This window comes from Nilaparvata lugens, chromosome 12 (genome assembly GCF_014356525.2).
Source record: "Nilaparvata lugens isolate BPH chromosome 12, ASM1435652v1, whole genome shotgun sequence".
Classification (NCBI taxonomy): Eukaryota; Metazoa; Arthropoda; class Insecta; order Hemiptera; family Delphacidae; genus Nilaparvata; species Nilaparvata lugens.
In genome coordinates, this window is record NC_052515.1 from 14,942,163 (window position 1) to 14,970,092 (window position 27,930).

The 27,930-nt window shown below is 34.6% G+C and overlaps 2 protein-coding genes across 6 annotated transcripts; both read right to left on the reverse strand.

Annotated features, from left to right (window-relative positions):
• LOC111052890 (putative neutral sphingomyelinase) lies at window positions 1-15,383 on the reverse strand. 5 transcript variants are annotated; one of them, XM_022339700.2, is made up of 8 exons: window positions 15,201-15,383; window positions 10,613-10,689; window positions 8,405-8,500; window positions 6,306-6,393; window positions 4,817-4,990; window positions 3,130-3,313; window positions 1,444-1,894; window positions 1-578 (listed from the first exon to the last, which is right to left on the reverse strand). In XM_022339700.2, exons 4-8 carry the CDS (start codon window positions 6,353-6,355, stop codon window positions 163-165), a joined length of 1,275 nt encoding a protein of 424 aa, XP_022195392.1. In that variant the 5' UTR covers window positions 6,356-6,393; window positions 8,405-8,500; window positions 10,613-10,689; window positions 15,201-15,383; the 3' UTR covers window positions 1-162. The 5 variants fall into 5 exon arrangements, with proteins under 5 accessions (XP_022195392.1, XP_022195393.1, XP_022195394.1 ...); XM_022339701.2 differs by having other exon boundaries at window positions 8,405-8,461; window positions 15,201-15,379; XM_022339702.2 differs by lacking the exon at window positions 8,405-8,500 and having other exon boundaries at window positions 15,201-15,379.
• On the reverse strand, window positions 12,487-27,930 carry LOC111058546 (probable splicing factor, arginine/serine-rich 7). The gene is made up of 2 exons (XM_039438915.1): window positions 26,527-27,930; window positions 12,487-14,052 (listed from the first exon to the last, which is right to left on the reverse strand). Exons 1-2 carry the CDS (start codon window positions 27,594-27,596, stop codon window positions 13,299-13,301), a joined length of 1,824 nt encoding a protein of 607 aa, XP_039294849.1. The 5' UTR covers window positions 27,597-27,930; the 3' UTR covers window positions 12,487-13,298.

The following is a 27,930-nucleotide window of genomic DNA, read 5'->3' on the forward strand; positions in this document are numbered from 1 at the left end:
TCGCATTTTCAGTATCATTTTATAATATTCAATTAGCACTTTGATCCACTTCGACCTCAATTTTTACAATAGGTTACAATATAATAAATCCAACAGAGCTGTATAATGATTAAAAAATATAACCAAAAAGAGTAATCATGTATCAATTGGGTGAAGCATTATTCAACTCTCGATGAAAGGCTGGGTGAGCAACGTATTGCTAGAGCTGGTTGTCATCGACATCTTCTCAACTTCGTCATTGGAATCAGTGACCCGATCAAGCACGACCTGCATTCGCATCTGTCCACCCAGGATACCATTGTACTCCATGCGGTTCCATATGGTGGCCATAACCATGGCGAAGAATATAACTCCCGAAGTGCCCACCAGGGTGATCTGGTAGGTGCGGCTGTAGGTGACGGGGATTTCGGTGAACGCGGGAATGGAGAAGAGCGAAACGAGAAGTGAGCCGGCCACCCCCCAGTACCACACCTTGTCGTGGGCCAGTTTGTTCAGTGCGTCCGCACAGGTTGTGATACCCGCCTTCAGGGTAGCCGCTATAGCGCCTCTGTCCTTTATATAGCAGGAGGGCATTGAGACTGCAACAAGAACGGAGAACGTAATGAAAATCTTGTTTCTGTTACTCTCCAACTCAATAACATTTTGTGCAATTCGACTGAAATATTTGGTCTTATAATCGAGCAAATTCTAACATCTTTTCCAACAACTCACTGTTTTAGGGTAAAACATAGTGGAGCGGCGAAGGTAGAGGGTATCAGCGTAGCGTAAGATAGCTTATGTTATTTTATCTCAGAGAATGTAGCTGAGAATAATGTATGTATCTGAATGCCTTCAATTCCTTCTACCTTCCACCCTACCTTTGCCGCTCAATGATCTGATACATTTGAATACATGCATTACGTCTCAGTTACACTCTCAGCTAGCTTCTCCAGCTCTCTGAAGTCTATTTCTCTGGAGTCAAATTTCTCTCCACATGTTTTTGTTTATCCTAGAGACAGAGAGTACGCCTTCATAGCAACTATGCAATGGGGGCTGTAATAAATGTTGATTGACATAATTATTTCCAAGAAGGTTTAAGTTAAACTTTGACAAGTTACATAAATCTCATTGAAAGCATTCCAGAGTTTACATTTACCGATTACCGGCCTGCATTTAACTTCCGATACTCAGAATTTTCTTCAGATTGGCTGATTCCCACCAATAACTGATTCTCAACTAATTGGTGGACAATTCTAAGACCCATATGCTCCATCAAGGTTTAAACGGAGAGAGATCAGCTTTTTGTTCAAACCCGGAATGAAACACATAATAAATTCAACCATACCTTTATGTTATCGTTAATTAGGTGGTGCACTTAGATGGTGCACTTCATGGCCCAGAGTGTCTGCCGATAAATGGCGGCCGACAATCGGTAAGTATGAAAACAGTCATTCATTTACTCACTTTCAGGCGACTGCGGTGTAACCCTGATTGTAGCCGCAATGCCTTCGTGATCAGAATAACTGAAGTCCCGCTCCGGTACCCGCGACTCAAGCGGCATGGAGTACTCCAACACATCAACCTGTGCATTGAGGCCACCTCTGTATAGGATGTAATCGATCCTCTCGCCGTTTGGGTTCTTCATGACATTGTTCTTGTCGGCATAACTGTTGCGCGCGCAGTCGAAAGTGCCGGTCTGGTTTTCGGCCGGTTGTCGGTGGAAGGTGTCCTCCAGCTGGGCGCAGTGTTGGATCAGCTGATGACACAGGTTGCCCGGATGCGTGTTCAAATCTCCCGCCAGCAGTGAGACATGCGCGCCATCTGCCGTCAACCGGATGAATTGCGCCGTGTCGAATGCTTGCACCGCTCTGTGTGCTAAGTACTCGTCGTCATGCACGTCGTATTGGGCATGCAGCTGCAATCAACAACAAAACTCATTAGGGCCAAGCTACATGAAGGGATTTTTCAGGTGTTTTTGCACTGGCGGCGGACGAGTCGGCAGGGCAGGAATCTCAAGATTGTCTGATTATCAGTTGCTTCCCGAACGTCAACCCAATCACCTGATAATCAGCCAATCATAGAGCTTCCTGCCTTGCCAACTCGTCCGCCGCCAGTGCAAAAACACCTGAAACCCCGCTTCATGTGGCTTGGCCCTTAAAGTATAGTGAGATACACGCTATAAAGTTAGTGGAAATAATATGACGGCATAGTTGACGTCTTATTTAGAATAGAATAGAATTCTTTATTGTCATTAAACACACAGTGCAATAGACATATTCATCAGGAAACATGAAGCTGCAATCAACAACAAAAGTGATTAAACTATATTATGTAATTCGGTTCAGTATAATGTTTACACAGGCTGTCATTAATTTTTCAAAGGTTTATTACAGTAATCATATAATGATTTTTAGTAGCAATGAAATAATTAATATATAAGAAAGAATTCCAAGCATTTCGTACGTTTGTATAGTGAGATTCACGTTAAAGTCTGTGCAAATGATAGGACGGCATAGGTGCCATTTTGTTTTTTTAATCGCCTTCTGTATATGTAGATAGCCGAAATTCAAGTCATCCTTGTAATAGAACTGATATAATACTGTATTAACTGGTGATAAAAAAATATTAATCAAGTCTCAAATATATCTTTTCATGGTTTAATAATAATGTTTAGTATTTAAGATGAAATATTCTGGTAGTTCATTATATTTCTTCATAGCCTATAAACTGCTTGAAAAAGCTGACTCAAACATATCCTACAAACCAGACCTGCTTGTGTAGCCGTACTAAATGTAAGTCTTCGTTTATGCGACTGGAAGAATACATTTGGTTCCTTTTCTTTTTACGTAAACGAGAAAGAATACCTTTGGTTCCTATTTGAGTGTTCACGTTTTGTAAGAACTATGAACCGAAGGTATTCTTCCTCTGATGTCGGCCGCTGCTGCATAAACATTCATTTTCATAAATGGAAACTATTCTATTGATCATTTTTCAAACTTCGGGTTTGCAAGCAGCGCCTATATGCTATTTGGATTAACAGAGTTTAATTTTTGTGTTCCTATATAAAAGCATTGATTATGAAGATAAAAGCTTCCCTAACACAGTATTATAACTGGATTATGTTGAGAGATAAAACCGAAATCAACTCACATGTGTGGTGTAGATGTTGATATGTATGCCATTGGTGGATATGTGACAGAGTCCGACTCCTTTACCCCCAAACCAATCGCCATGAAATATTTTATGGACGTAGCCATTGACAGGCCACTGGTGGAACATTATGTCTTCGATCGGCCATCTTGAGAATATGCACAGACCTGAACCTGTCACGCCACTGCAAACAGTACACAAGTTGTAAATGACATAAAAACGAAGAATCAACAAACAATATCACCTTTATTGTTTAATTACGTGTGTCTTCCCAGTCCAAAGTTGATGGAAACGTTATCATTGTTGGATTTCCAAGAATAGGTCTGGTAAGGGTTAAAATTAAGGGTTAAGTGATTTTTTAAAAACTATTCTCAAATACAGTATAATCAAATTGAGTGTAAAACTGTTCTCAAATATAGTGCTCTGGTATTTTTGTGATTGGAATTTCAGACCGAATTTCTAAGATTTTAAGAAAATAAAATGTAATGATAAAATTTACACTGTTTCCAGAAATGTTGTGAAACTTATTCATGATGAGGTGAAAAAGTAATTATACAATAATATTGTCTTCATTGGAAACTGAAGATGATGCCAAGTATGGCGTTGAAACTTGCGTATGGTTTTTAAATAAACTTAATTTTATGGATTTGACAATATTTGTAAAATTACTTTTCCACCTCAAAATTTAATGATATTTTTCAAATATTCATATTTTTCTTTCATATTTTCTTGCTGAATCCTACATTTCAAAAACTATTTTTCAACGATACAACCCAATGGAAAAATGTCTGAAATATTATTATTAAAAAAAAAACACTACAAATTACGCTAATTAGGACTGGCACTTTATGCATACAAATGTGAAGAATATACTGGCACTGAACAAAATACACTGGCACTGAGTTCCAATGTGTTTTAATGGGACTATTTCCTTACACTCAGCCTGAAATAGTCTCAGTGTGAATAGTCTCATTGGAACTCATGGGAATAATATATTTTCACTGCATCGGACACGTACACTGATACTGATGAGTAGAAATACGTCTTTATACGTTCAAACTTCAACGTTTTATGTAGATACAAAACAGTAATGTATAATATTATATTAATAGAATAAGATGCAACATGTATTTTCAATGAAGATTAGAATTTACTGTGTTGACAATGTTCCTGATCATTAGTAAAATACACACCAATTTGTAGTGAGTAAATTCTAATTCTTACCAAGAAATACATATCGTATCTTCAAAAGTTATTCTCCTATAGTGAGATACGCGTTATAATGGCAGTGTTTGATAATCAATTGTATTGCTATCCTTGTCTATAATTCAACAAAGCGGATGGTGCTATCTCTTTCTCGCTTTGCTCTGTTGCTAGATCGTTCTTTAACAATGTAGAAATATGATTAACAAAATATTTAATCTTGATTATACAAATTCATTATGAAATCGTTGAAAATATAATTCTTAATAAGAATGAACAGTTAATATTACATCAATAAACCTGTATCAGTTATCCTCTAAAGAAGGCATTGACAAGACAGAGTATCGGCAACGTTGTTCCCCCATCTTTCTCCACTGTCATTATAACGTGGACCTCACTCAAAAGCTAGAGGACACAATATAAAAACCAAATTGCATTTACAAAACTTACAAAATAACTCCTACAGATTGTATATGTAAGTTACCTGTAGAAGTAATGCGAATAAGGCAGAACACTTATGGTGGCATGTTTAATTATTTCATAGTCGGCTGCTACCCACACCTCTTGCAGGCAAACCACGTCGTAACGACCACTGGACAAGGCGCTTGCTATTGCTTCTATTCTCTGACTGCGGTCTTTCGACACCAATGCGATTCCCCTACAAAATTACAAAAATAAATTAAAAAAGAAACAAATAAATTGGATTAAAAACGAACAAATTCGGTAAAAAACAAACAGATGGGATAAAAACAAAAATGAATTGATAATAATCAAATAAATTGGATAAGAACAGCATACATTGAATAATAAAACACCAGCAATTGTGATGGTTGAGAATAAGCATGTTGAAGTCCCTAGAATGGACAGCAGCTATGCAACTATAGTTGCTGACGATTATAGGGGCTATACCCAGCTAGCCAGCTATATAACCAACTGATTGTGGAAAATGAATTTATTCAAGCAGGAAAAGTATTATTAATTACAACGTTCAATAGGGTGTGTGCACACAGAACAGTGTGTGGTCAGCGATCAAAACGATCTTAGGAGGATGAAGATATTAATCTATATAAATCTCAAATTCAAAAGTGAATGAAACAATCTACTTTTTGGATGAATAAAAATTTGGGAAGTAACGGTTTTGGGCTGTGCCTGTTAGGTAGGTGTGCGGTAAGGACCACCTAGTCATTTTAATGAATTGTGTTTTGTGAATCATTATTGAATAAATAAATAATACCCAGCTAGAACAGCTATAGGCTACTCAGGTCTGAGTAGTCTGGGTATATCCAACTGATTGTGGAAAATGAATTTATTGAAGCAGGAAAAAAATTATAATGAATTACCGTACAACATTTAATAGGGCGTGTGCACACAGATAACATAGGTCAGCGTGATCTTAGGAGGATATAGATATTCATCTCATCTTCTATATTCTTTTAATACCGCTGGAACTCGAAATATGCAAGAGAAGATGAAACATGTTCCTTGACTTGAAAATCGACAACATGGATGGGAAATTTAAATTATTGTTTGACAAGTGTAATATTCAGTACTTCAAAACTATTTTAGTCTCTTTTTAATCGAGAAATTGATTTCAACTCCTACAGTGAGATCACCTTAGCTTTAAACAGACAGTATTCCATCCTTCAAGATAAAACTGAGTGAGTATCAATAATTGATAAGTTATATATCTTACTCATCAATGTGATATCAACACAAAATCATAGAATGATTTGGAATAAAAAACAGGCTTATTCCTTACTATTAAAAGTATCATACATATGAGCATATTTAAACTACGATTTCTGTTACAAAGTTACCAATACATGCATTTGAAATAGAATAGAATAGAATTTATTGTTTCTTATGAACAACAGTACAATATTACAAGAAAAAACACGTTTTTTATTAAACATAAAAATAAAAATAATTTATTGAAAAAATGAGTAGATATTGAAATACAATAATTGACTTACCAAACATTTAAGGTGAAGATTGTCAACACCAAGTCTGATTGTGCACTCATGTCCTCAAGCTTCTATATAATGTTATTAATCAGGCCAACTGAAACATCAATATCAACATAGTTTTTAATTAATTAAGAAATAGTCTATGTACGAAATAATTATTACAAACTACAAAATTATATTACTCTTATATCTTATGAAGATTCTGTAATGACAATGATCTGAACAATATGAAAAATCCAAATTTCAAAGTTGAATGGTAGAAAACATCAAAGTTCTAACTTTGAAGAATAATAATGGAAAATTATTCTATTTAAAAAGTCTAATAACTGCTCGTTGCGATATTCAGGGTAAATAATTTATATTTTCACATAAAAATGCTAGCAACTCATAAATATGGTGTAAAACTTGATAAAATAACTGATGATTTCTTCTAACTCACTAATATTAGACCAAACAACAGATTAATACTTGAAGCAAGTCTCTCTAGTATGGATAAAATCTTCAGACTGGTTCCAACTCTCTAGTTACAAATGAAGTATCAGCTATCTCTTTTCAATCTTTTTCAACTAGATGCTTCCGGACTTTTATTGTCAGAGTACTCCTTGAGAACCATTCAGTACTGTACAACACTCGCAGCTTTCGAGAAAGCAATAGAAATGGTAAACGTACGGTATAATTGATTGTTTCGTACTTGAAAGTTGGAAATAAATTGTTTGTCTTTGCCAGATTTGACAAATTCGCAAATTTGATAATTATCAATTACGGTACTGGTGATGAATTGGTAATAATATTCTAGATAACACTGGAATAATAACTCTAAACTTGCCCATATACGTACACGGGCGAAATCTATTGGTGGATTGGAAGGGGGGTCACACACTACGGCCGGTTCCCGAGCTCGGATTTAGCTAAGTTCTAGACTTCAAACAGCTGGAGTCAGAAAATTGACTTTCAAAAACGGGGCGTAGCACTACCTCCGTAAACAAAGCCATAGTGCAAGACAGGTGGTTGATGGTGACGTCAGCACAGGTAGGGCTCCTACACCAATAAAAATTTGTTGATCTCAGCTAATCTATATCAGCTAGTGTTTTTATTGGTGTAGGAGTCACCCTGTGCTGACGTTACCATCAACCACCTGTCATGCACTATGGCTTTGTTTACGGAGGTAGTGGGCGTAAGCGCAGTTTTTATGATAATCTTTATTTTCTCATTTCTATAATTGGGAATGTTTTTCCTTGACGAAATTAAACTTTCCTAAAGAATTAAAAATAGCTGAAACTTTACACTATTTTATCTTTATTTTGTGTTCAATTTTCTAGTTTTTCGAAATTTAATTTAAAATAGTTAATTGTTCTACTGTGCCTACGCCCCGTTTCGGAAAGCCAATTTTCTGACTCCAGCTGTTTAATCTAGAACTTATCTAAATCCCGAGCTCGGAAACCGGCCCTTAAGGTTTCCTTCCATACTTGAACTGTTTGAGGTTGATAGCATAGTGGAGTGGCGAAGGTAGCTTCAAGATTGAGATTGTTGAATGTAATTCACGTATTTAAATGGTGGCGCACATTTTGCTCAATTGTTCACCACACCTAATTACATACATTAAATGCAACACTCTCAAGCATGGAGCTATCTTCACCATGTTAATGGAGCCACCCTAAGGGCCGTTTGCACAGTCAAAGCTTGAACTGAATTTAATCAGCTGGTGGCTCTTGGCACTCAGAATGATCCACATTATAACCAATGAGACATGATATGAAGTTGCCAGTTCAAAATAAAATCTAGTTTAAACTGACACTGTGCCAATAACACTTAGGGCCATTTGCACAGTCAAAGCTTAAACTGAATTTATTAATTATCTGGTGGCGTAAACTCAAAATGAACCACATTATTACGAACGAGGCATGATATTATTAAGTTAATCCAGTTTAAAATAAAATCTAGTTTAAACTGACAGTGTGCCAATATATGACACTTAGTCATGTTAAGGATGTAAACATTGGAGACTGACAGTTCTCCGATGTGGGTACCGAATCACACAGTAACACATTTAAATTTTAGATAGTTTCTTAAAAATTACAAAACAATGTTAACTGTTTTTTACTTACATTTATCAGGAATGAACAGAACAATCCATGCACTTGTCAACAGCTGCAGGAATCCATCTAATCCAAAATATTGGACAAATCTGTCATTGATAGGAACTTGGGAAAGTAAATACATTAGATTATTATTTCAAAATGGCTTGAAACAAAACCAAAATGAATAATTTGATGTGAATATTAATTTTTTGAGGAGTTTCTGCAGTCAATACTGAACAATTCCCTTCTTGTACTACATAATTTTCCTCTTAGTACCCTTTCATATATTCAAATTTCCTCTTAGCACCCTTTCATATATTCAAAATTTTTCTGGTACAAGGATAACCAATAAGATAACACTTTGGGCCCCAACTATACGAGCGTAATAGACAAGCTGAATTTATTCCGCGTGTCTTAAGAATGCATGGCCTCTCACGGAGCGCGTCTATTACCCTCGTATAATTTTTCTCATAAGAGGCCTTGCATCCTGTAAACGATATGAAGAAAATTCAGTGCGTCTATTAAGCACGAATAGTTGAGGCCTAAGAACTGTGGGTGTACATTGTAATCCCTTTATCTCGTTGTTTAATACCAGGGATCAGTTTTGTGAAAATTCAGACGCATTGTAAATATTTGGTCTTTACATATCAGGCAAGTAGGCTACTATTTCAATTTAGATATAATAGCGTAGCGAGACAAAGCAAATAAGCCTTTAATGATTTGATTGTATGGTATGAGATGTTGTGGTATTTTTCCATAATTGAAAGAATAAGACTTTGATATTGTCAATACCACTTTTATTTATTCGAAAATTAATTTATAATTCAGAACGAGGTTTCATGGTAAAACCTACCACATCTTCAGCTGAACTAATAAGTTTGTTGTTATTGGAGGAACAGGAAATTCCTGTGATTTCTGTGATTACAAATTTGCCGTTCCATGCTTGTCTTGTGTCAACACATATTATGTCAACTTTTTTTCAGGATCATGGAGTACCAATCCGTTGTAAGCGCCAACTGTAGTACAGAACATGACTGAAACTTTTCAATTTGATTTAAAAAAGCGTTTAAACCAACAAATTATAAAATCCATTCATCGACGGAAAGTCAAGGGAGATACTATTCCGTACCTATTATTAAACCAAGCATTAAATAAATACCTTGGATCTTGCCGGATTAACATTTTACCTCTCAACAGAAGAAACCATAAATTATATTATTTATTTTTGATTTATTTCTAAAGGGCAGATTTATATCCGCTCTCTAAATAGTTTTTTTATAGAATTACTTATACCCTTCATTCTTTTTTTGAAGACACAACATGTTTCGGCCAATCCAATTTTGAACACTTGATAATGGTATAATTGGTCGAAGCCGGTTGTGTTTTTAAAGAAAGAATAACATATTACTAGTAATTCTACAAGAAAAATAGATAGGCTACTTATTATAAATTTGGACGTAAGCTTTATAATAAGTGCAATTAACAGAAATATTGTAAGAAAACTTCATAAGGGCTGAGATCTATTGGAAAGTTGCCAGTTCCATAATCACTAAGAAATTAAGGCCCGTTTCATAATATATATACAGTAAATAATTCAGTTAATAACAATAATTGATTGAATTTTTCATTCAATATTCAAGCATGTACAGAAATTGAGTCCAACCAACAACCAAATTGTATAATTATTTTTGTGACAAAAATTATAGTAGGTACTGAGTACCTAAGTACTGTACTGAGCAAGATACAAATTGTATTACCGTACAGTATCTAATTAAGATTAGATTTTAGTAATTTAAAGAGAAATTTCCAAAATAACTCAATATTTTTCAAGTTTCCAATTCATCAAGTAATACAGTATTTTTTACTATTTCCATATCTGATATGGAAATTCAACTTGAATTTTCAAAAAAAATCCTTTTTTGGACTATGTTATCAAATTGTAGAGAGAAACTGTATTTGGTTTTATCAATATTGATTTTTTTCAGAACCATTATGACAATGAAAAAAATGATTCGAGCATGTTGTATGAATAAATTATTAGTTAAAAAATCTATTCTTGTCATTATAAGGTGAATAATTTTAAATGTTCAATTCCAGTAATTAATTTTATATTATTAATATAATATTTGACCATTGGACCATATGAATTGAAGTATGTTCGTTTTGATTATTTATCCAATAATATTTTACCATTTATACAGGACAGATTAATATTTTCCCAAGTATTCTACTTACATTGAATAGAAGATTGGTGTTTATGGGGAATGGAACACTCAAGGAAACTCAGCTGTCATTGGAGAAGATCAGCTTCCCTGTAAACATCCATAAGGAATCCTTTTTTAATAGCTTAGAGTTCTTCAGAAATCTAAAATAATATTTTTAAAATATCACAATAACGGGGTTTCTTGATTTGTTTTTGGAAATTGATTCATAGAGATTTTTTTAGTTGGAATTTTCTGTCCTATTTCTATTTGTAACATCCCACACTACAATAATAGAAGTAGTAATGAGATATCTTTTTTTAAGTTTTATTCTAGTGCAGATGAATATGGAACTGGCAACTTGAAGATGAATAAAGGTTCTCCCACAGTGATTGCGTTTTTAGATTTAGCCAAATCTATTATGATGGAAAAGGTAAATGCAGTTTCCAATTATTGTAACACTGACAAGGATAATAGGACAGCTTTGCATTCGGTTTACAAGCACTTGCAAATTAGTTGTTGTAATTTGTTAATTAAGATTCAATTATTTCAACATTTTACAAAAATTTGTGAATTTTTTTACAATTTCTTCAATTATTAAGGCAATATCTTCAATATTGAGCATATTACACTGAAAGCCGGTTAAATTTTAATCGTGATTAATTCCATTAGAACAAATCAGAGATGCCGTCTTATCAAAAAGGCCATCTCTGATTGGTTCTCGTGAAAATAATCACGGTTAAAATTTAACTGGCTTTTGTCTGAATCGGGCCTTAATCTACTCAACTTGAATGAACAGGATATTTTTTAAATGCTATATTTTTATCATGTTATCACTAAAAAGTGACCAGACTATAGTGAGGTCCACATTATAATGGCAGCGTTTAATTAGAAATTTCATTGCTATCCTTGTCTATTACTCAACAAAGCGGATAGCGGAAAATATTTAATCTTGATTAAGAATATAATTTCTTGTTTGATAAAATATAATTGATCATTTTAAACGAGAATGAACAGTTAATATTATATTAATAAACCGGTATCAGTTACCCTTCATAGAAGGCATTGACAAGACAGAGGATCGGCAACGTTGTTCTCATATCTTTCTCGTTTGCCGTTATAACGTGGACCTCACTATAGTAGCCAGACAAGAATTCATTGTGTAATTTTCAGCTAGCAAAACAAAGCTACAGATGCTGAGATGCAGCTGAAAATTATTAACAATGTAAAATATCAGTCATTAGTTGAGACATGAATAGACAATATTATAGTTGAGGAAAAATCTAAGAAATGGTTGAATTTTGAGAACAAGAATTAATATAGAAACTAATAAGAGCAAGTTTTCCATTTTAGGCTATAGTATTAACAACCAAATATTACCGATTTCACATTATACCAAGCTTGAAATCATAGTTGACAATTCTTTCAAGGGAAATCACACACAGTCTATAAAGAACTATGATGGAAAATTGTCAGACCTTTATGAAACAAATTGGAAACGATGATTCTGTGCTTTAATAAATCCTGGAATTGGCAATAAGTTATTATTCATTTTTTCAAATAAAAGCCACATGAATTCGGAATATCCATCAAACTACTCAAATTTCTCCTTCTAGTTTTAAATCTCATCCTAAATATAACTGATACTTCTAGACTTATTAAAAAAATAATTGATAGAATACAGAGGAGAAAGAATGAAATAAAAACTAATAAAAATATTATCGAAATATGCAGAAAATTTATTAAAGTAAAGATATTGAACAAGATACCAGCATCATAAATACACTTCTTACATTTTGAATAAAACCGACTTGACACTATCAAAAACACTAACCTATTAAAATAATCCGATATACTAGTTTCTGTTGTTACACCATAATCAGTCATTAATAAACTCATTGATCAGCTTAAAGTAGGCTATATAAATTCAATCTAGTACCTACATTCCTCATCAATAAGTTAAGGAAATATCAAGAATTAGGAAATGAAGTTAAAGGGTCAAATTCAACTTAAAATCTGCCAGACTATATTACGGTACATTTTCAACTTTATCAAAAATATAACAAGGAATTCTTTAAAAATCCTAAAAAATTAATTACTCTTATTTGAAATGCTTCAACCTATACTCAACTTCTATCCTACAAATTCATCAAAAATACCTAGAGCCAATCACTTGTTGGTTAATGAAAATAGAGTAAAATCATTTCACTCGACCATGACGACGAAATAAGAAGTGATTCCGTGTAAAAGCTATCTATTCCTATCACTGGAAATCGTCTAACTACCTTCTTTATCAATAACATCTGAAGCCAAAAACTAGTTTTAGAGAATGAGTAATATTTATTTGAAATGACTTAATAGAAACTGAGTCTAAATTCATGACTTTTGACAACACCATATTACATTTTGAACTCTCTTCAGCTATCTTCATAATAATTTATTACTGTAACATGAAATTGTCCAGAGCATAGCAAACTCTGATAACTTATCACTGTATTTAGAAATGTGTAACTTGATAATTTGTTACTGTAACTTGAAATTGTCCAGAGTATAGCAAACTTTAAACTTTGATAAGCAGTCTGATAACTGATCACCATTATTTGAAATTGTCCAGAACTTATTTATCTGTAAACTTTGTCCAAAATTTAGTAATAATTGAAGTGACTTGAAATATCGTAGTAAGTAGCACTCAGGTCCGACTCAGAGGGAGAATAAAAGCATCACGGAGACCTGGAATGGCTGCTTCGTTGTCGCCGGGGAGATCCGGTCAGACTCTCGGTCTGATACCTGGGAGGTGGCGAGCGACTGTGCTCACCTCGCGGCGACCGCGATTCGCTGGGTTGCGGCGACTGTGACATTGACCTGACACCCATCGGCGAGCGACTGTCGCGTCTGATCGGTGAGCGACTTTTGCGGCTGTGAGTGGGCGACCGGCTCTTGTGACTCACCGGGGATCTACTCTGTCGACGGTCATCCGGTGACGCACTGCGTTTCCTCGGTGACTGACTCCTCTTCCTGCTCGGCGACCGACTGCCGTCTGTCTCCATGGGCGACGGACTCCTTCGCCTTGACGGGGATGGCGTTCTTCTGCGCGATGGCGACCGAGAAGCCCTCACCTTCTCAGCACTCCTCGATCTCGACTTCGTCTTACCTGGTTCCGCCGATTCTTTGGAACGTTCCTCCTTTCGGCTATCCTTCTTCACACTGCTCTCCCGGTGTTTATCAGACCTCGAAGAATCCTTATCCTTCTTCTTGTCATCACGGTCACGATCCTTATCCTTATCTCTATCCTTGTCCTTATCCTTATCCCTTCTCGACTTATCCCTACTCTTATCTCTCCTCGAATGCGACGATCTTGATTTCGATTTAGACCTGGACCTTCTTTTGGAACGTGACCTTTTCGAGCGTGAGTACGACCTTGACCGACTTCTTCTGCGTTCCTTGGACCTTCTGCGGCGGTCCCTGTCTCTGGACCTCGACCGCCTCGAGTGGGAGCGTTTCCTTGAGCGTGATCTGGAGCGACGTCGTGATCTTGACCGTGACCTCCTATGGCGCCTATGACCTCTTGACCTTGACCTGGATCTTCGATGACGATGGGACCGTCCGCGGGATCTGGACCTTGAGTGACCTCGAGTCTTGGAGCTGCTGCGACTGCGCTTCTTGTCTTTGGACAAAATTCCAATCACTGGATCGATGGCTGCCGAAATCAAGCTCTGTGCTTCCTTGACACGTGTCATGGCCTCCTCAATCTCCCGCTGTGCAGCTTCGTTACTCTTAGCCATTGGTTTGGCGATCGCTTGTGTAGAATGATAGACCTGTATCACTTTGCCAGCCAACTCACTTCCATTCATCTTCAAGCCGGGGATAATGCTACTCTGCTCAGAAAACTCTACCAAAGCATACCGGTTACTGTCATTGTCCCTAGTGCAGAATCTCACATATTTGACATCCCCAGCTGTACTAAAGAAATCGATCAACTGTTGGGCTGAGATGGAATTATCAATGTTGATGACCAACAGTGTTCTTCTAATCTCTTCAATTCGCCTGGCGTCGTATGTGACTGGTAGAGGTGGATAGAGTGGCAGTCCATTTGACACTAAAACTGGATCGTGAGTTGTGATTACCTGATTAGGCGGAAGTCCCTCGATCTGGTTAGTCACATGAGGAGGCAGTTTAGGATCATTAGGATACAATCCTGGCACAACGTTGGCTTGAGCAGCTATATCCAAAGCCCTGTACTCATCAGGTATTTCGCCGCCTGATGACTGATATGGTGTAACAATCAAAGCTCTGTCGATGAATACCGTGTTTGTCATATGCTGAGAAACTCCAACACTAGCTGTATCAAAGAATTTGACATAACATATTCTCGACTGAACAGGCACTGATACATCCCTGATGGTTGGGTACAATCGTATGTCTTCAATTTTCCCTATGAATCCAAAAAGTGTTTGCATCTGATCTTTAGTAGCCTGCGGTGCTATATTTGTTATCTGAATGACTTTGGATCCAGGGCTAACCGTGGAATCCGTTTCGGCAGTCATTTTAGATGACCGCCGACTACTCTTTCTGTAAGAACTAATATTAAGGCTATTGATTTACTGGTAAAAAATAAAACTTACTCGCATAACCACTCAAGTAGAACAAATACACACACTTATAATTGTACTAGGACATTTCTAAAAGTTTATATACTTTAGGAGATAGCACAATAAATAAATAATACGAATTGGAACGTTGCAGTCATAAACAAACGTTCATCAGTTGTACAAAAAACAAAACATGGCGGTCGGCAACATCGTGTTCGTGTAGGATAACATTCATACCATCCAAGTTTCAGTTCATCTACAATCAGTTGTCAGTTGTTTGTTGAATAATAATTGTTATGTATGTATTTAATCTGATATTATCGTAACAATTCAAATTATGGCAAAATATACTGTTATTTGGGAACAAAAACTTATCTCTCGCCCTTCTACCTTAGAAGCACAATTGAATAGATTACACAGGTTATGTTCATTTATGTAAGATTCAGGAAAGATGAACTGAAATTTTGAGAATCTGAGATCAACTTTCCATGTACTTCTTTGTCAATGCCTTGTGAATATAACTTTTCTTCAGTATAGTATTTTGTGATTTTATGAAAAATGTCAATTTGTATGTTTTTTGAGATAAAAATACATCAAAGTTTATTGTTTGTCAAATTGAACTCGAGTATTTACTATAATTATTACTCAAATTAAGGAGCGAGAGCGAGAAGGCTGGGTATTCTACAAGACCGCGAGCGCGAGATTCAAATTGTATACTCACTACCTTCTATGCCTACTCCATTTACTTTTTTACCTGTTTTTGGTTAGAGATTTTAAAATACGATAACAGATAGAGTCTTATGGACTATGAAGTTAATGATAAAATACACTTGGAATATTTATATTGTTCTCTAATAAAGTATTTTAATAGGGTTACTCAAATTGTTTAATTATTAAATACAAGTAACTAATAGGTACCCTTTTTACTTTCCTTGCCCTATTACCATAGGTAAGGAAAGTATTGCTTTCCGAAAAAAAATTAAGGTACCCCAATTTCTATACGTTTCAAGGTCCCCTGAGTCCAAAAAAGTGGTTTTTGGGTATTGGTCTGTATGTGTGTGTGTGTGTGTGTGTGTGTGTGTGTGTGTGTGTGTGTGTGTGTGTGTGTGTGTGTGTTGGAAACGGCTCCAACGATTTTGATTAAATTCATCATTAGAATAGTCATTCATAAGCTCTATCAACTGCCACAAGTCCCATATCTGTAAAAATTTCAGGAGCTCCGCTCCATCTATGCAAAGTTTGATTTTAGATTCCCAATTATCAGTCTTCAGATACAATTTAAACAAAAAATTGCGAGTGGAAAAGATTGAGCATGAGAATCTCTACAATTAATGTCCAGTAACATCCTCACCTAAAATTGAAAATAAGCTCGAAATTCGAGAAAATAAGATTAGTCAATTGCAAACTGTTGGCAACTGTTGATTCTATTAAATCATTCACTATGAAGAGGTAGCAGATCTCGTGTATATCTAGCGTTATTGTCCTGTCACCAGCTGGCTCAGATCTTAGAAAAGTAGACTTGAGATGCGCGGTGTAGTGTTTTGGGTGGGTGCACGCAAATTAACCAACATTTTAGAATTCACATAATTCCATTTATTGAACGTTTCATTAAGCAGCAAGAAGAGAACAGACCAAGCACACAGGCAAGGCAACATACCAATTCACAACTGTTGGTCGCACTCAATCGGTCCAGCCAAGCAGAGAGTAAGAACATGGGACAAAATAAGGGGGTATGCTATTGCTGTGGTAAGTCCAATCACTATTCACCACAATGTAAGCATAAAAATAAGAAATGTGATAATTGCGGGAGAGTAGGACACTTGAAAGTAATGTGTAGATTGAAAACTTCAGATTCTAAATCCAAAAGCAACGGTAATAAATTTGTAAAGAAACAGTCCTTGAATCAAATTAATGATGAGCGAGGTGAGCAGTTGGCCCATTCTTATATTTTTTTAAATGAAACAACCCCGGATGTGACTAAAAATAATTTCTACATTAAACCGTTGAGTACTATACTTATTGTTGAAGGTAAAGATATTTCATTTGAAATCGATACAGGTTCAAGTATTTCTGCTATTTCGTTTAAAGATTATGAAAAATATTTCAAAGACTTATCGATGATAGACAGTTCGATCTCACTCAAGAGTTATGTTGGTGATCCTATCAAACCAATAGGTATATTAAAAACTAATGTAGTCTATGGTTCCATTTCAAAATTGCTTGAATTGTATGTCATTCCAAAGGGAGGCCCACCGTTAATTGGTAGACAATAATGGATGGCTGACTTGAATTTTAATTTCAATCAAAATGTAAATGAATCTGTAAATGCTATTAAATTATCAAATGTTGATAATAATGCTATGAAAGGTAGGAATATCCTTATGAGTAGATATCCTAATGTTTTTTCCGACAAGCTAGGACTTTACAATAAAACGAAATTTAAGTTGTATTTAAAGGATGATGCATCTCCGAAATTTCTCAAGCCTAGGCAAGTACCTGTTAGTTTGAAAGAGAAAATTGAAAACAAATTGTCAAGATTAGTTGATTGTAAAATTCTAGAACCAATTGAGAATAGCGAATGGGGGACTCCTATTGTTCCAGTTTTGAAACCTGATGGTACCATAAGAATTTGCGGTGATTATAAGGTAACTATCAATCAGCATTTGAAAGTTGATAGATATATCCTATTCCACGAATTGATGACTTATTTTTAGCACTTGAAGGAGGTGAAAAATATTCGAAATTGATCTATCTCAAGCTTATCAGCAAGTTGAATTAGAAGATGATTCTAAAAATATTGTGACAATTTCTACCCATAAAGGTTTGCTTGGATATAATCGTTTACCTTATGGTGTTGCTTCTGCTCCAGGTTTATTTCAAAGAGAAATGGAAAAATTAATTCTAGGTATTGATGGAGTTGTATGATTTCTTGATGATATTTTTGTAACAGGAATTAATGATAAGGAACATTTCTCACGACTTGATAAGGTAATTTCTAGACTTAATGATGCAGGTCTGACTGTAAAACAAGAGAAATGTGCGTTTTTCCGAGATAGTGTTAGTAAAAATGTGTTGATAAAAATGGTTTGCATCCTTCTGTGAGCAAAGTTGAAGCTATTAAAAATGCACCAGTACCGAGGTCAGTAACTCAGCTGAAATCATTCCTAGGTATGGTCAATTATTACTCGAAATTTATTCATAATATTTCTAGGTACTGTTCTTAATCCTTTTTACAAATTACTGAAGAATGATATAAAGTGGGTTTGGGGAAAATAACAAGAAAATTCGTTTAATAAAATCAAAGAGTTGATGTGCTCAACTAAAGTGTTTTTTAATCCAGATTTAAACAAAATTTTAATCCAGATTTGGAAATCAAATTGACTTGTGACGCATCTCCTTATGGAGTTGGTTGTATTCTATCTCATGTAATGCCGGACGGGCAGGAAAAGCCTTTAGGATACGCTTCACGAACGCTATCTAAAGCAGAGTCTGGCTATAGTCAAGTAGATAAAGAAGCTCTAGCTATTATTTTTGGTATAAGAAAATTTCATCAATTTTTGTATTGTCGTAAATTTATTCTTGCTACTGATTGTAAACCTCTAACTTCTATTTTTGGTTGTAAGAAAGGTCTACCTTTAATGGCAGCTAGTAGATTACAGCGTTGGTGTTTATTTTTATCATGCTATGATTATGATATCCAATTCATTAATGGAAATAAAAATTGTGTAGCTGATGCATTGTCTAGACTACCTCTCAAGGTCAATGATGGAATCCATCAGGATGATTTTACATATTTGAATCTAATAGAAGAAGCAGTATTCAATGAAATTGATGTCAGTAAGCAAACGCAAAAATATCCTATTCTATGTAAAGTGTTTAATTTGATTTTGAATGGATGGATTCAAATACCATCAGATGTAGATTTTTTGAAACCGTATATTTCTAGGAAAGATGAACTGTATATTGAGAAAAACTGTATTATGTGGGGACATCGAGTTGTTGTACCACACAATCTTAGAAATTATGTTTTACATGAGTTACATAGTAGTCATCTAGGTGTTGTAAAAATGAAATCTATGGCAAGATCTTATGTGTGGTGGCCTAAGTTAGATCATGATATTGAAGAAATCTGTAAAAGTTGTAAATTATGTTTGAGTGTAAAAAGTAATCCTCCTAAGGCAGTTTTACATAATTGGGACTGGCCTAGTGGTCCAGGACACCGTATTCATGCAGATTTTCTAGGTCCTTTTGCTAGTAAAATGTATTTAGTAATTACTGATGCTCATTCTAAGTGACCTGAAATTGTTGAAATGAAAAATATTACTACTGAATTGACTATTCAAGCTTTAAGAGACTATTTTGCTAGATGGGGTATTTGCTATAAATTAGTAACAGATAACGGCCCTACTTTTAATTCAAAAGAATTTGACATTTTTATGAGAAATAATGGTATAGTACACATGAAAACGGCTCCTTATCATCATGCAACAAACGGTGCAGCGGAAAATTCTGTAAAAACTTTTAAAAAGAGTATTGAAGTTTTGTTAAAATCAGGTTTACCTATCAAAGAATCTATTAGTAGATATCTCTTGTATTATAGGAATGCACCTCATTGTACAACCGGCAGGACACCTGCTGAATTGCATATTGGTAGAAAATTACGTATGCGTTTAGATAGAATTAGACCAAATAGTTCTATTGATGTTGATGAAAAACTAGAAAGTCAAAGACAGTTTTCAAGAGGAAAACGTAATGTAAAATTTTCAAAAGGGGAAAATTTTATGATTAAAGATTACAGATCGGGTGAATGGATTGAAGGTAAAATTTTCAATGAAATTAGTCCAGTTACTTATAGAGTTGAAACTGATAAGAGATTTGTATGGAAAAGACATGTGGATCAACTTCTTCCATTGTTGGAAAATTATTTCAATTCCAAAATGATTGATGATAAACGTTCATGTTTATTTGTGCCTGAAGTGTCAAAGAAAAATGATATTTGTATGATTCCTAAGACAAGTATTACAGAGAGTCAATGAGATCTGTACCATCTGAAAATAATGTAGTACCAAATGCAGATACTAATGCTATTTCTAACAACGATGTTTCTATTGTAAATAATGATGTAGAGATTCCAAACTTGAGAAGTTCTAACCGTACTGTGAAACCAAGAGTTGTCCTTGATTTGTAATTTCGAAATTTGAAATGTATCCTTGAAATGAAATTCTATTGATTATGTACTTACCGGATTTGACCTACCGAATGTGTACTTAATTTTAAGAGGAGGAGAGTAATATATTAATAACAACAATCATTTCAATGTTGAATTACTTTATTATTTTATACATTTACAATTTATTATTTCTCTATTAGTTATGTTGGCGGCAGTGCGACCAACAGTTTTGAATTGGTATGTTGCCTTGCCTGTGTGCTTGGTCTGTTCTCTTCTTGCTGCTTAATGAAACGTTCAATAAATGGAATTATGTGAATTCTAAAATGTTGGTTAATTTGCGTGCACCCACCCAGAACACTACATGCGGGAGCACTAGCGTCAGTTGATAAATTTTTATAACGGCAAGGAAAGTTGTGTGAGTGCACCACACCAGATTTTTATACTTTCTTATACATAAACACATTGTGATCCAAATTTATTATATTATATTTTTGATTTAGAGAGCATTCAGATTTCTTTATTAGAAAATTTAATAAGTAATCTGTTGTTTTTGATTTTATTAATTGATTTAGGCCTATATTCTTTATTGTCGAATGCGTCTAGTTTCAACTGTGTGTGCCGGCTGCACAAAAGCCGGTTAAATTCTAATCATGTCTCCACAAGAGCCAATCGGTGAAGCATTATTTTCAAAAATCCTTCTCTGATGGGTTCTCATGAACTAAATTAATCAAGATAAAAAATTATTAACCCGGCCCAAGTGTGAATTTCTTATTTGCTCTTTCATGAATTTCTTAATTATTTTGAATGTGTATTTTTCAAATACTTTTTTAAATTTATTGAAGGGTTTTCCCAGTTTTGAATAAAGAATAAGAATTAATCAAATGAATTACCATAAATTTTTGTTTTCATCACATTTTCCAAATGGAAAACTTGAAGTTCTCTTGAACTATTTCTTGAAGTTTCTTCAACTTTGAATATAGGTACCTAGTTTATTATTTTCTTTCAAGTGCTGGTTCAAATGATATTCCTTTTCAACTTTAATAATTATTTTTAATGCTGATCTTGATTTAGATTTAGGCTCAACTCACACTGACGCGACTCAGGTCAAGAAGAGACTCGACTCTAGTCGAAAGCATGTGTTTCCAAATTATGACACTCAGACCAGTCGATTCTAGTCTCCATTTGAAACCACATGCTCTCGGCTAGAGTCGAGTCTCTTCTCGACCTGAGTCGCGTAAGTGTGAGTTGAGCCTTAGTTTTAATTTGAAATGGTTTTCATTGAAAAATGTTCTATAAAAATGTATAATTTCTTTTGTTTTTTTATCTTGAGCCTTATATTCATATTTTAATTGGTGAACAATTCTTGGTTGTTCCATATTTTTATAAAAAGTATTTCAATAGGGCTACTTGTACAACATGTTATAGTGGAATAGAATGAAAGATTCTTTGTGTTTATGCAAAAAAGTATAAAAAGGGTACTAGTTATTTCTATAATATTATTTGTTTATTTCTTTAACAAATTGAAAAATGAGTTTCAAGTTGGCCCATATTTATAAACTCAGTCGTTTCAATTACAGTACACAGTACTTCACGTACAACCATGTGAATCTCTTTAATTCTTTCATTAAAAATACCATCATAATTGCCTCACTGTATTAAAATATCGTAGCCTACATAATATTATTGTAGTTGTAAAAAACACTAAATTTAGTTTTCTTTATTTAAAATAAACTAAACTAAATTTCTCTATTCTGAAATAGACTGATATATGATATTTTCATATTTTAAGATACTGTATCAATATTTGAGACAACAGAATAAAGCAAGTGTTGTTTATCATTCTATATTAATTTTATTGTAGTGAATAAGAGGAAAATATAATTTATAAATTAATTATGTTAGGCTTACATAAAACAATTGTAAATGAAATAGTAATACTTTTTAGTTCAATTATTAAGTTATAGGAATTTTAGAACCTTTATGCTATTTTCAAGTGTCAAAATTTGACACTTGAATATTGCATTAGTGCTCAAAACTAGTGTTCATGTAAAAAAGTACGAAAAGGGTAAGGTACTAGTAATTAATTATATAATAATCAAACAATCTATGATGTAGTCCTATTGAAATCTTAATAGTTGATACATTCTTGATTAAAATGAACAATTTGTGGACATTCTTCTTCTTTTTAATTATGAATCAAGAATCAAACAAGTTGAGACTTGGAAAAAATATCCGCGTTGCCAAATTGTACAAAATGCGGTCTTTTCATGACTAAATGTAAATCCTACATGACAGTGTTGTTGAATTGAATATATTCAGTGAGAAAAGAGTTCCATAAAAAGTTGCATTTTTAATCAATTTGGCAACGCTGATATTATTCGGTTCAAGTCTCAACTTCTTTCCTTCAGAGTGTACCTTGAAAGTAGATATCAATCGCTAGGGAGCGCCCCAGAATACAAAACTCTTATAAAAAATGACGCATAAATTTTGTCAGTTTTCCTGTTGAAAGTAGTGAAAAATCAAGAGAAATAAAGATATGACCTTATGAGGATATCCTTATAATTGTTCGGTACGGGAGTGGGTGGAAATTTTAAAAGCCAACTGAGCATTCCTGAATGTTTATAAAATTACGGCGTGCTATAGCGAGGTCCACGTTATAACGGCAGTGGAAAAATATAGGAGAACAGTGTTGATTTTCTTCTTTGCTCGTGCCTTCTAATCCTGATACCAGTATATCTGCTGTTATAATTAACTGTTCACTCTTGTTTTGAAATAATGAATTATATTTTGAATGTAAAAGACTAGGAAATTGTCAAAAAAACACAGATTTATATAAACTAAATATTTAGTTTTAGTTTATGAGAGATTGACAATGGTGTAATAACCGAAACAGGTCTTTCTAAGTATCAATAAATCTGAGGTTTTTTGACAATTTCTTAGTATATTCCATTCAATATGAATAATTACCACAATATCAACTTCTCAACTACACAAAAAGTAATTATATTTTATTTGTAGAGAATATCAACAGCAGCAATCACAATATATCAAATAAAAGAACAGTGATGCTAAACAAAAAAGGGAAAAAGATTGATTTTCAACTATGGTTATCCATGTACTCTAGGAAAAACTTGAATATTTGAGAAGGTAAGGTACCTAATCAGGAAAAGTCAATAGACGGTGTAGGTATGAAAGGATGGGATATAGGAAGAAAAAGAAGTGATGGGAAAAATATGATAGGACCAGGCGGTGAAAAAGGGATTGAAAGACTAGAGGATTTACAATGGATTGCAGAATAAGCAATCACACAAGTCAGAAGAGTAATCTTAGTGAAGGTATCTCATATATAGAAGAAAAAAATGCATTTAATCCAGGTGTTGATATACTTATTTATTTTTTCAGTTGTTATAGCACAGTTAATATTCTGTTCGGGGATTGTATTAACTTACTATTTTACTGCTTATATTTATAGGCGTTGTCTTTCGTGACTTGCAACTTGTGGTCTTTTTTTCCTGTTCTGAGCTTCTTCTGAAAAATGGCTGGCTACAAATGTTTGTCGTGGAGTTTTGCTCTAAATCATTTTCGTTTATTAATGTTTTAGATTGAGTTTTATATAAATTTTGTGCAAAATTAGCTATTAGTGTAGTAAAGCCATAGCCACTGTGTTTCAACTGTAAACTAAATAAGTATTTTAGTTCGTAGTTACTTGAAATAATTAGCCTTAAGATATTTTCTCTTTCTGTATTTTGTGAAATTTTATCTGAAGATTATAGTTAATTTGCTCTGAAAACTGGATTTCTCATTCATAGGCAATAGATCCATTCACAGTTTATCAAGAATCTATTTTATTGGAGCCGACAACTGTCCTTGTTTGATAGGTGTTAAATGCTATTCCAACCGTTCAAGGAAAAATTGGTAGCACGGCAAATGTTACCCCTGTTGTGGGACAGAATTAACAAAATAAATATGTCCCAAATGGTACACCATGAAATCCCTGGTTATAGAATTATTAGTAGGATAGATATCTTGATAGGTTGTGAATGGTTTGTTGCTGAGTGGGAAATCGGTTCAGAGAGATCAAGTCCTAATGAATATTATCTGTGCAGACTAGCAAAATGGCATACATATGAAAAATATTAAAAATGATAATGAGTTAATAGCTGCCTTAACACAACTGTTTGATAATTTTAAACAAGAGCAAAATGCTAGGTTTGATGAGCAAAATGCTAAGTTTAATGCTAGTTTGTGATATGAAGCAAGAATTTGCTGAAACATTGAGTGATAATCATGAAAATGAAAACAAATTGAAGCAGGATGATAGTAGTGTTAAGTTACAAGATCAACTCATTCAAGTTTCTGACAATGTAGCCTAGTTACTGTTGTTGAAAAAGTCAACCAGTGAGACAGTAGAATTGAGTAAAGAAGTAGGTACGGAGTTGTCTTCATTGAAAGTCAACTATCATGAAAGTACTATGCTACATTGAAGGTTAGGAAAACAGTAAACAAACGAATGTTTCTATGGATCAGATTACTACATCGAAAGTTAGGAAAACAGTAAATAAAATGAATGATTACATGAGACAGGTTTCTGTGGAGGTTAGGAACAATGTGAACAAAATGAATTTTGCTTTGAGTCAAGTTGATGAGTTCAACTTTCAACTGAGAATTGAAAAGGTGTATGCTATGCATTCTCAAGTGAAAATGACTAACTTTTGTAGGCAAAACTGCTTGTTGAAACAAATGAACCTATTAATAAAATCATGCTATTGAAGAAAACAAAACGCAAAGTCTCCATATGTGTTAGTGTTCAAAGTTGTTTTCAAGTTGCTTACTTACAAGATGATGACAATGAATCGCATGATGAAGGGTATTCCCCAACACACAATGATTAGGAATCCTGTGTCATGCCGGGATTCAGAATAGCAATGACCGTAAATACTACGTATGGTAAGAGTCCATAATTGTATCTTTTTTCTTTCCTGTAGCCTATTTTCTTGGCCCTTATCTTTTCAATTTTCTATTCTTTCCTGTCGTTGTGTAATATTCAGTAAATTTCTTCTATGATGCATATCTTAACCAATCTTGTCCATAGTCATTTAAATTGTATTTTTTCTGAATAATATTAGAAGTTGAAATAGTAGCTTATTTTCCTAATCTTTAAATTGTTGATAAAACTTAACTTTTCCAAAATCGTATCCATTGTTGTAAATAATTGTTTGCTTGCGGTATATTTTTTCATCATGTATTACATATTTTAATCATGTCTATTTTTTTTTCAGGTATCATATTAGGTAATTAGTTTTTCAGAGCAATTATGTCCCATGTTCTCATCTTTCATTGCATATTGTGCCATAAGCCATATGTAATTAGGTTATAGTTTTCTTCTGGCTTTTAACCCATTTTGCATTTTATTTTTTCTTTGCTGTCCAATACTTTGGATTTTTGGTAGACAAGTAGGTGTGATTTTTTTTAGAGGTGTGGCGTGAACCACATACGGCTGGACTCAATTATCTGACCTACTTGTTTGCGATATAAAAACCTTATGACTGCAACAACAAATGTTGTAAAACCTTTTGCATACTTTTGTTTTTGTGGTCCGATACTAGAGTCTGCTATCACATTGCCTTACAGACATCTAGGAACTATCCACCCAGTCACACAGTCAACATTTTTTTTCCTTCACCAGTTGTTTTTGTGGGAGTGATAGCTCACAATTATAACAAATTAGAGTCATACTTGGAATTTACAAAATTCCATAGTAGTATATTTTATTAAATATACTTCCTCATGAAAGTTCAGTACTGACATGTAGGATAGGCTCTAATTAATCTTTCTCTTCTTTGTATTGTTTTAGGGATTTATTTACCCAGTTTTCTTTTTCTCTTGTTTGTATTTTTTAGGGAACTTATTTACCCATTATCATCTTGATCATCTTGTATTATAATCTGAAATGTTTATACTTATTTACAGTCCTTTAAATTTTAAATTATTTTAAAAAATAATTGGTTTAATTTAAAACGTTGGTTATATTATCAATTGAAATGAGTTAAAGGCTAATTTTTTCTAAAGTGTTTTGTAATTGATATTTTTTTCAAATTTTAAAACTGTTTGTTCTATAATTTTGATATGATTGATTATCGTTTGAAATGGATGCTGGAGTGTATGTAGAAGCGGTCCCTGTCTCTGGACCTCGACCGCCTCGAGTGGGAGCGTTTCCTTGAGCGTGATCTGGAGCGACGTCGTGATCTTGACCGTGACCTCCTATGGCGCCTATGACCTCTTGACCTTGACCTGGATCTTCGATGACGATGGGACCGTCCGCGGGATCTGGACCTTGAGTGACCTCGAGTCTTGGAGCTGCTGCGACTGCGCTTCTTGTCTTTGGACAAAATTCCAATCACTGGATCGATGGCTGCCGAAATCAAGCTCTGTGCTTCCTTGACACGTGTCATGGCCTCCTCAATCTCCCGCTGTGCAGCTTCGTTACTCTTAGCCATTGGTTTCGCGATCGCTTGTGTAGAATGATAGACCTGTATCACTTTGCCAGCCAACTCACTTCCATTCATCTTCAAGCCGGGGATAATGCTACTCTGCTCAGAAAACTCTACCAAAGCATACCGGTTACTGTCATTGTCCCTAGTGCAGAATCTCACATATTTGACATCCCCAGCTGTACTAAAGAAATCGATCAACTGTTGGGCTGAGATGGAATTATCAATGTTGATGACCAACAGTGTTCTTCTAATCTCTTCAATTCGCCTGGCGTCGTATGTGACTGGTAGAGGTGGATAGAGTGGCAGTCCATTTGACACTAAAACTGGATCGTGAGTTGTGATTACCTGATTAGGCGGAAGTCCCTCGATCTGGTTAGTCACATGAGGAGGCAGTTTAGGATCATTAGGATACAATCCTGGCACGACGTTGGCTTGAGCAGCTATATCCAAAGCCCTGTACTCATCAGGTATTTCGCCGCCTGATGACTGATATGGTGTAACAATCAAAGCTCTGTCGATGAATACCGTGTTTGTCATATGCTGAGAAACTCCAACACTAGCTGTATCAAAGAATTTGACATAACATATTCTCGACTGAACAGGCACTGATACATCCCTGATGGTTGGGTACAATCGTATGTCTTCAATTTTCCCTATGAATCCAAAAAGTGTTTGCATCTGATCTTTAGTAGCCTGCGGTGCTATATTTGTTATCTGAATGACTTTGGATCCAGGGCTAACCGTGGAATCCGTTTCGGCAGTCATTTTAGATGACCGCCGACTACTCTTTCTGTAAGAACTAATATTAAGGCTATTGATTTACTGGTAAAAAATAAAACTTACTCGCATAACCACTCAAGTAGAACAAATACACACACTTATAATTGTACTAGGACATTTCTAAAAGTTTATATACTTTAGGAGATAGCACAATAAATAAATAATACGAATTGTAACGTTGCAGTCGTAAACAAACGTTCATCAGTTGTACAAAATACAAAACATGGCGGTCGGCAACATCGTGTTCGTGTGAGATAACATTCATACCATCCAAATTTCAGTTCATCTACAATCAGTTGTCATGTTGTCAGTTGTTTGT

Coding starts and splice junctions, on each gene's coding strand:
- LOC111058546 (XM_039438915.1), bottom strand. CDS start 27,596: ATGACTGCCGAAACGGATTCCACGGTTAGCCCTGGATCCAAAGTCATT. Junction 14,053..26,526: donor TCCCACTCGAGGCGGTCGAG/GTCCAGAGACAG, acceptor GAGGCGGTCGAG/GTCCAGAGACAGGGACCGCC.
- LOC111052890 (XM_022339700.2), bottom strand. CDS start 6,355: ATGAGTGCACAATCAGACTTGGTGTTGACAATCTTCACCTTAAATGTT. Junction 3,314..4,816: donor TATTCGCATTACTTCTACAG/GTAACTTACATA, acceptor TACTGTTTGCAG/TGGCGTGACAGGTTCAGGTC. Junction 579..1,443: donor TACACCGCAGTCGCCTGAAA/GTGAGTAAATGA, acceptor TTCTTGTTGCAG/TCTCAATGCCCTCCTGCTAT.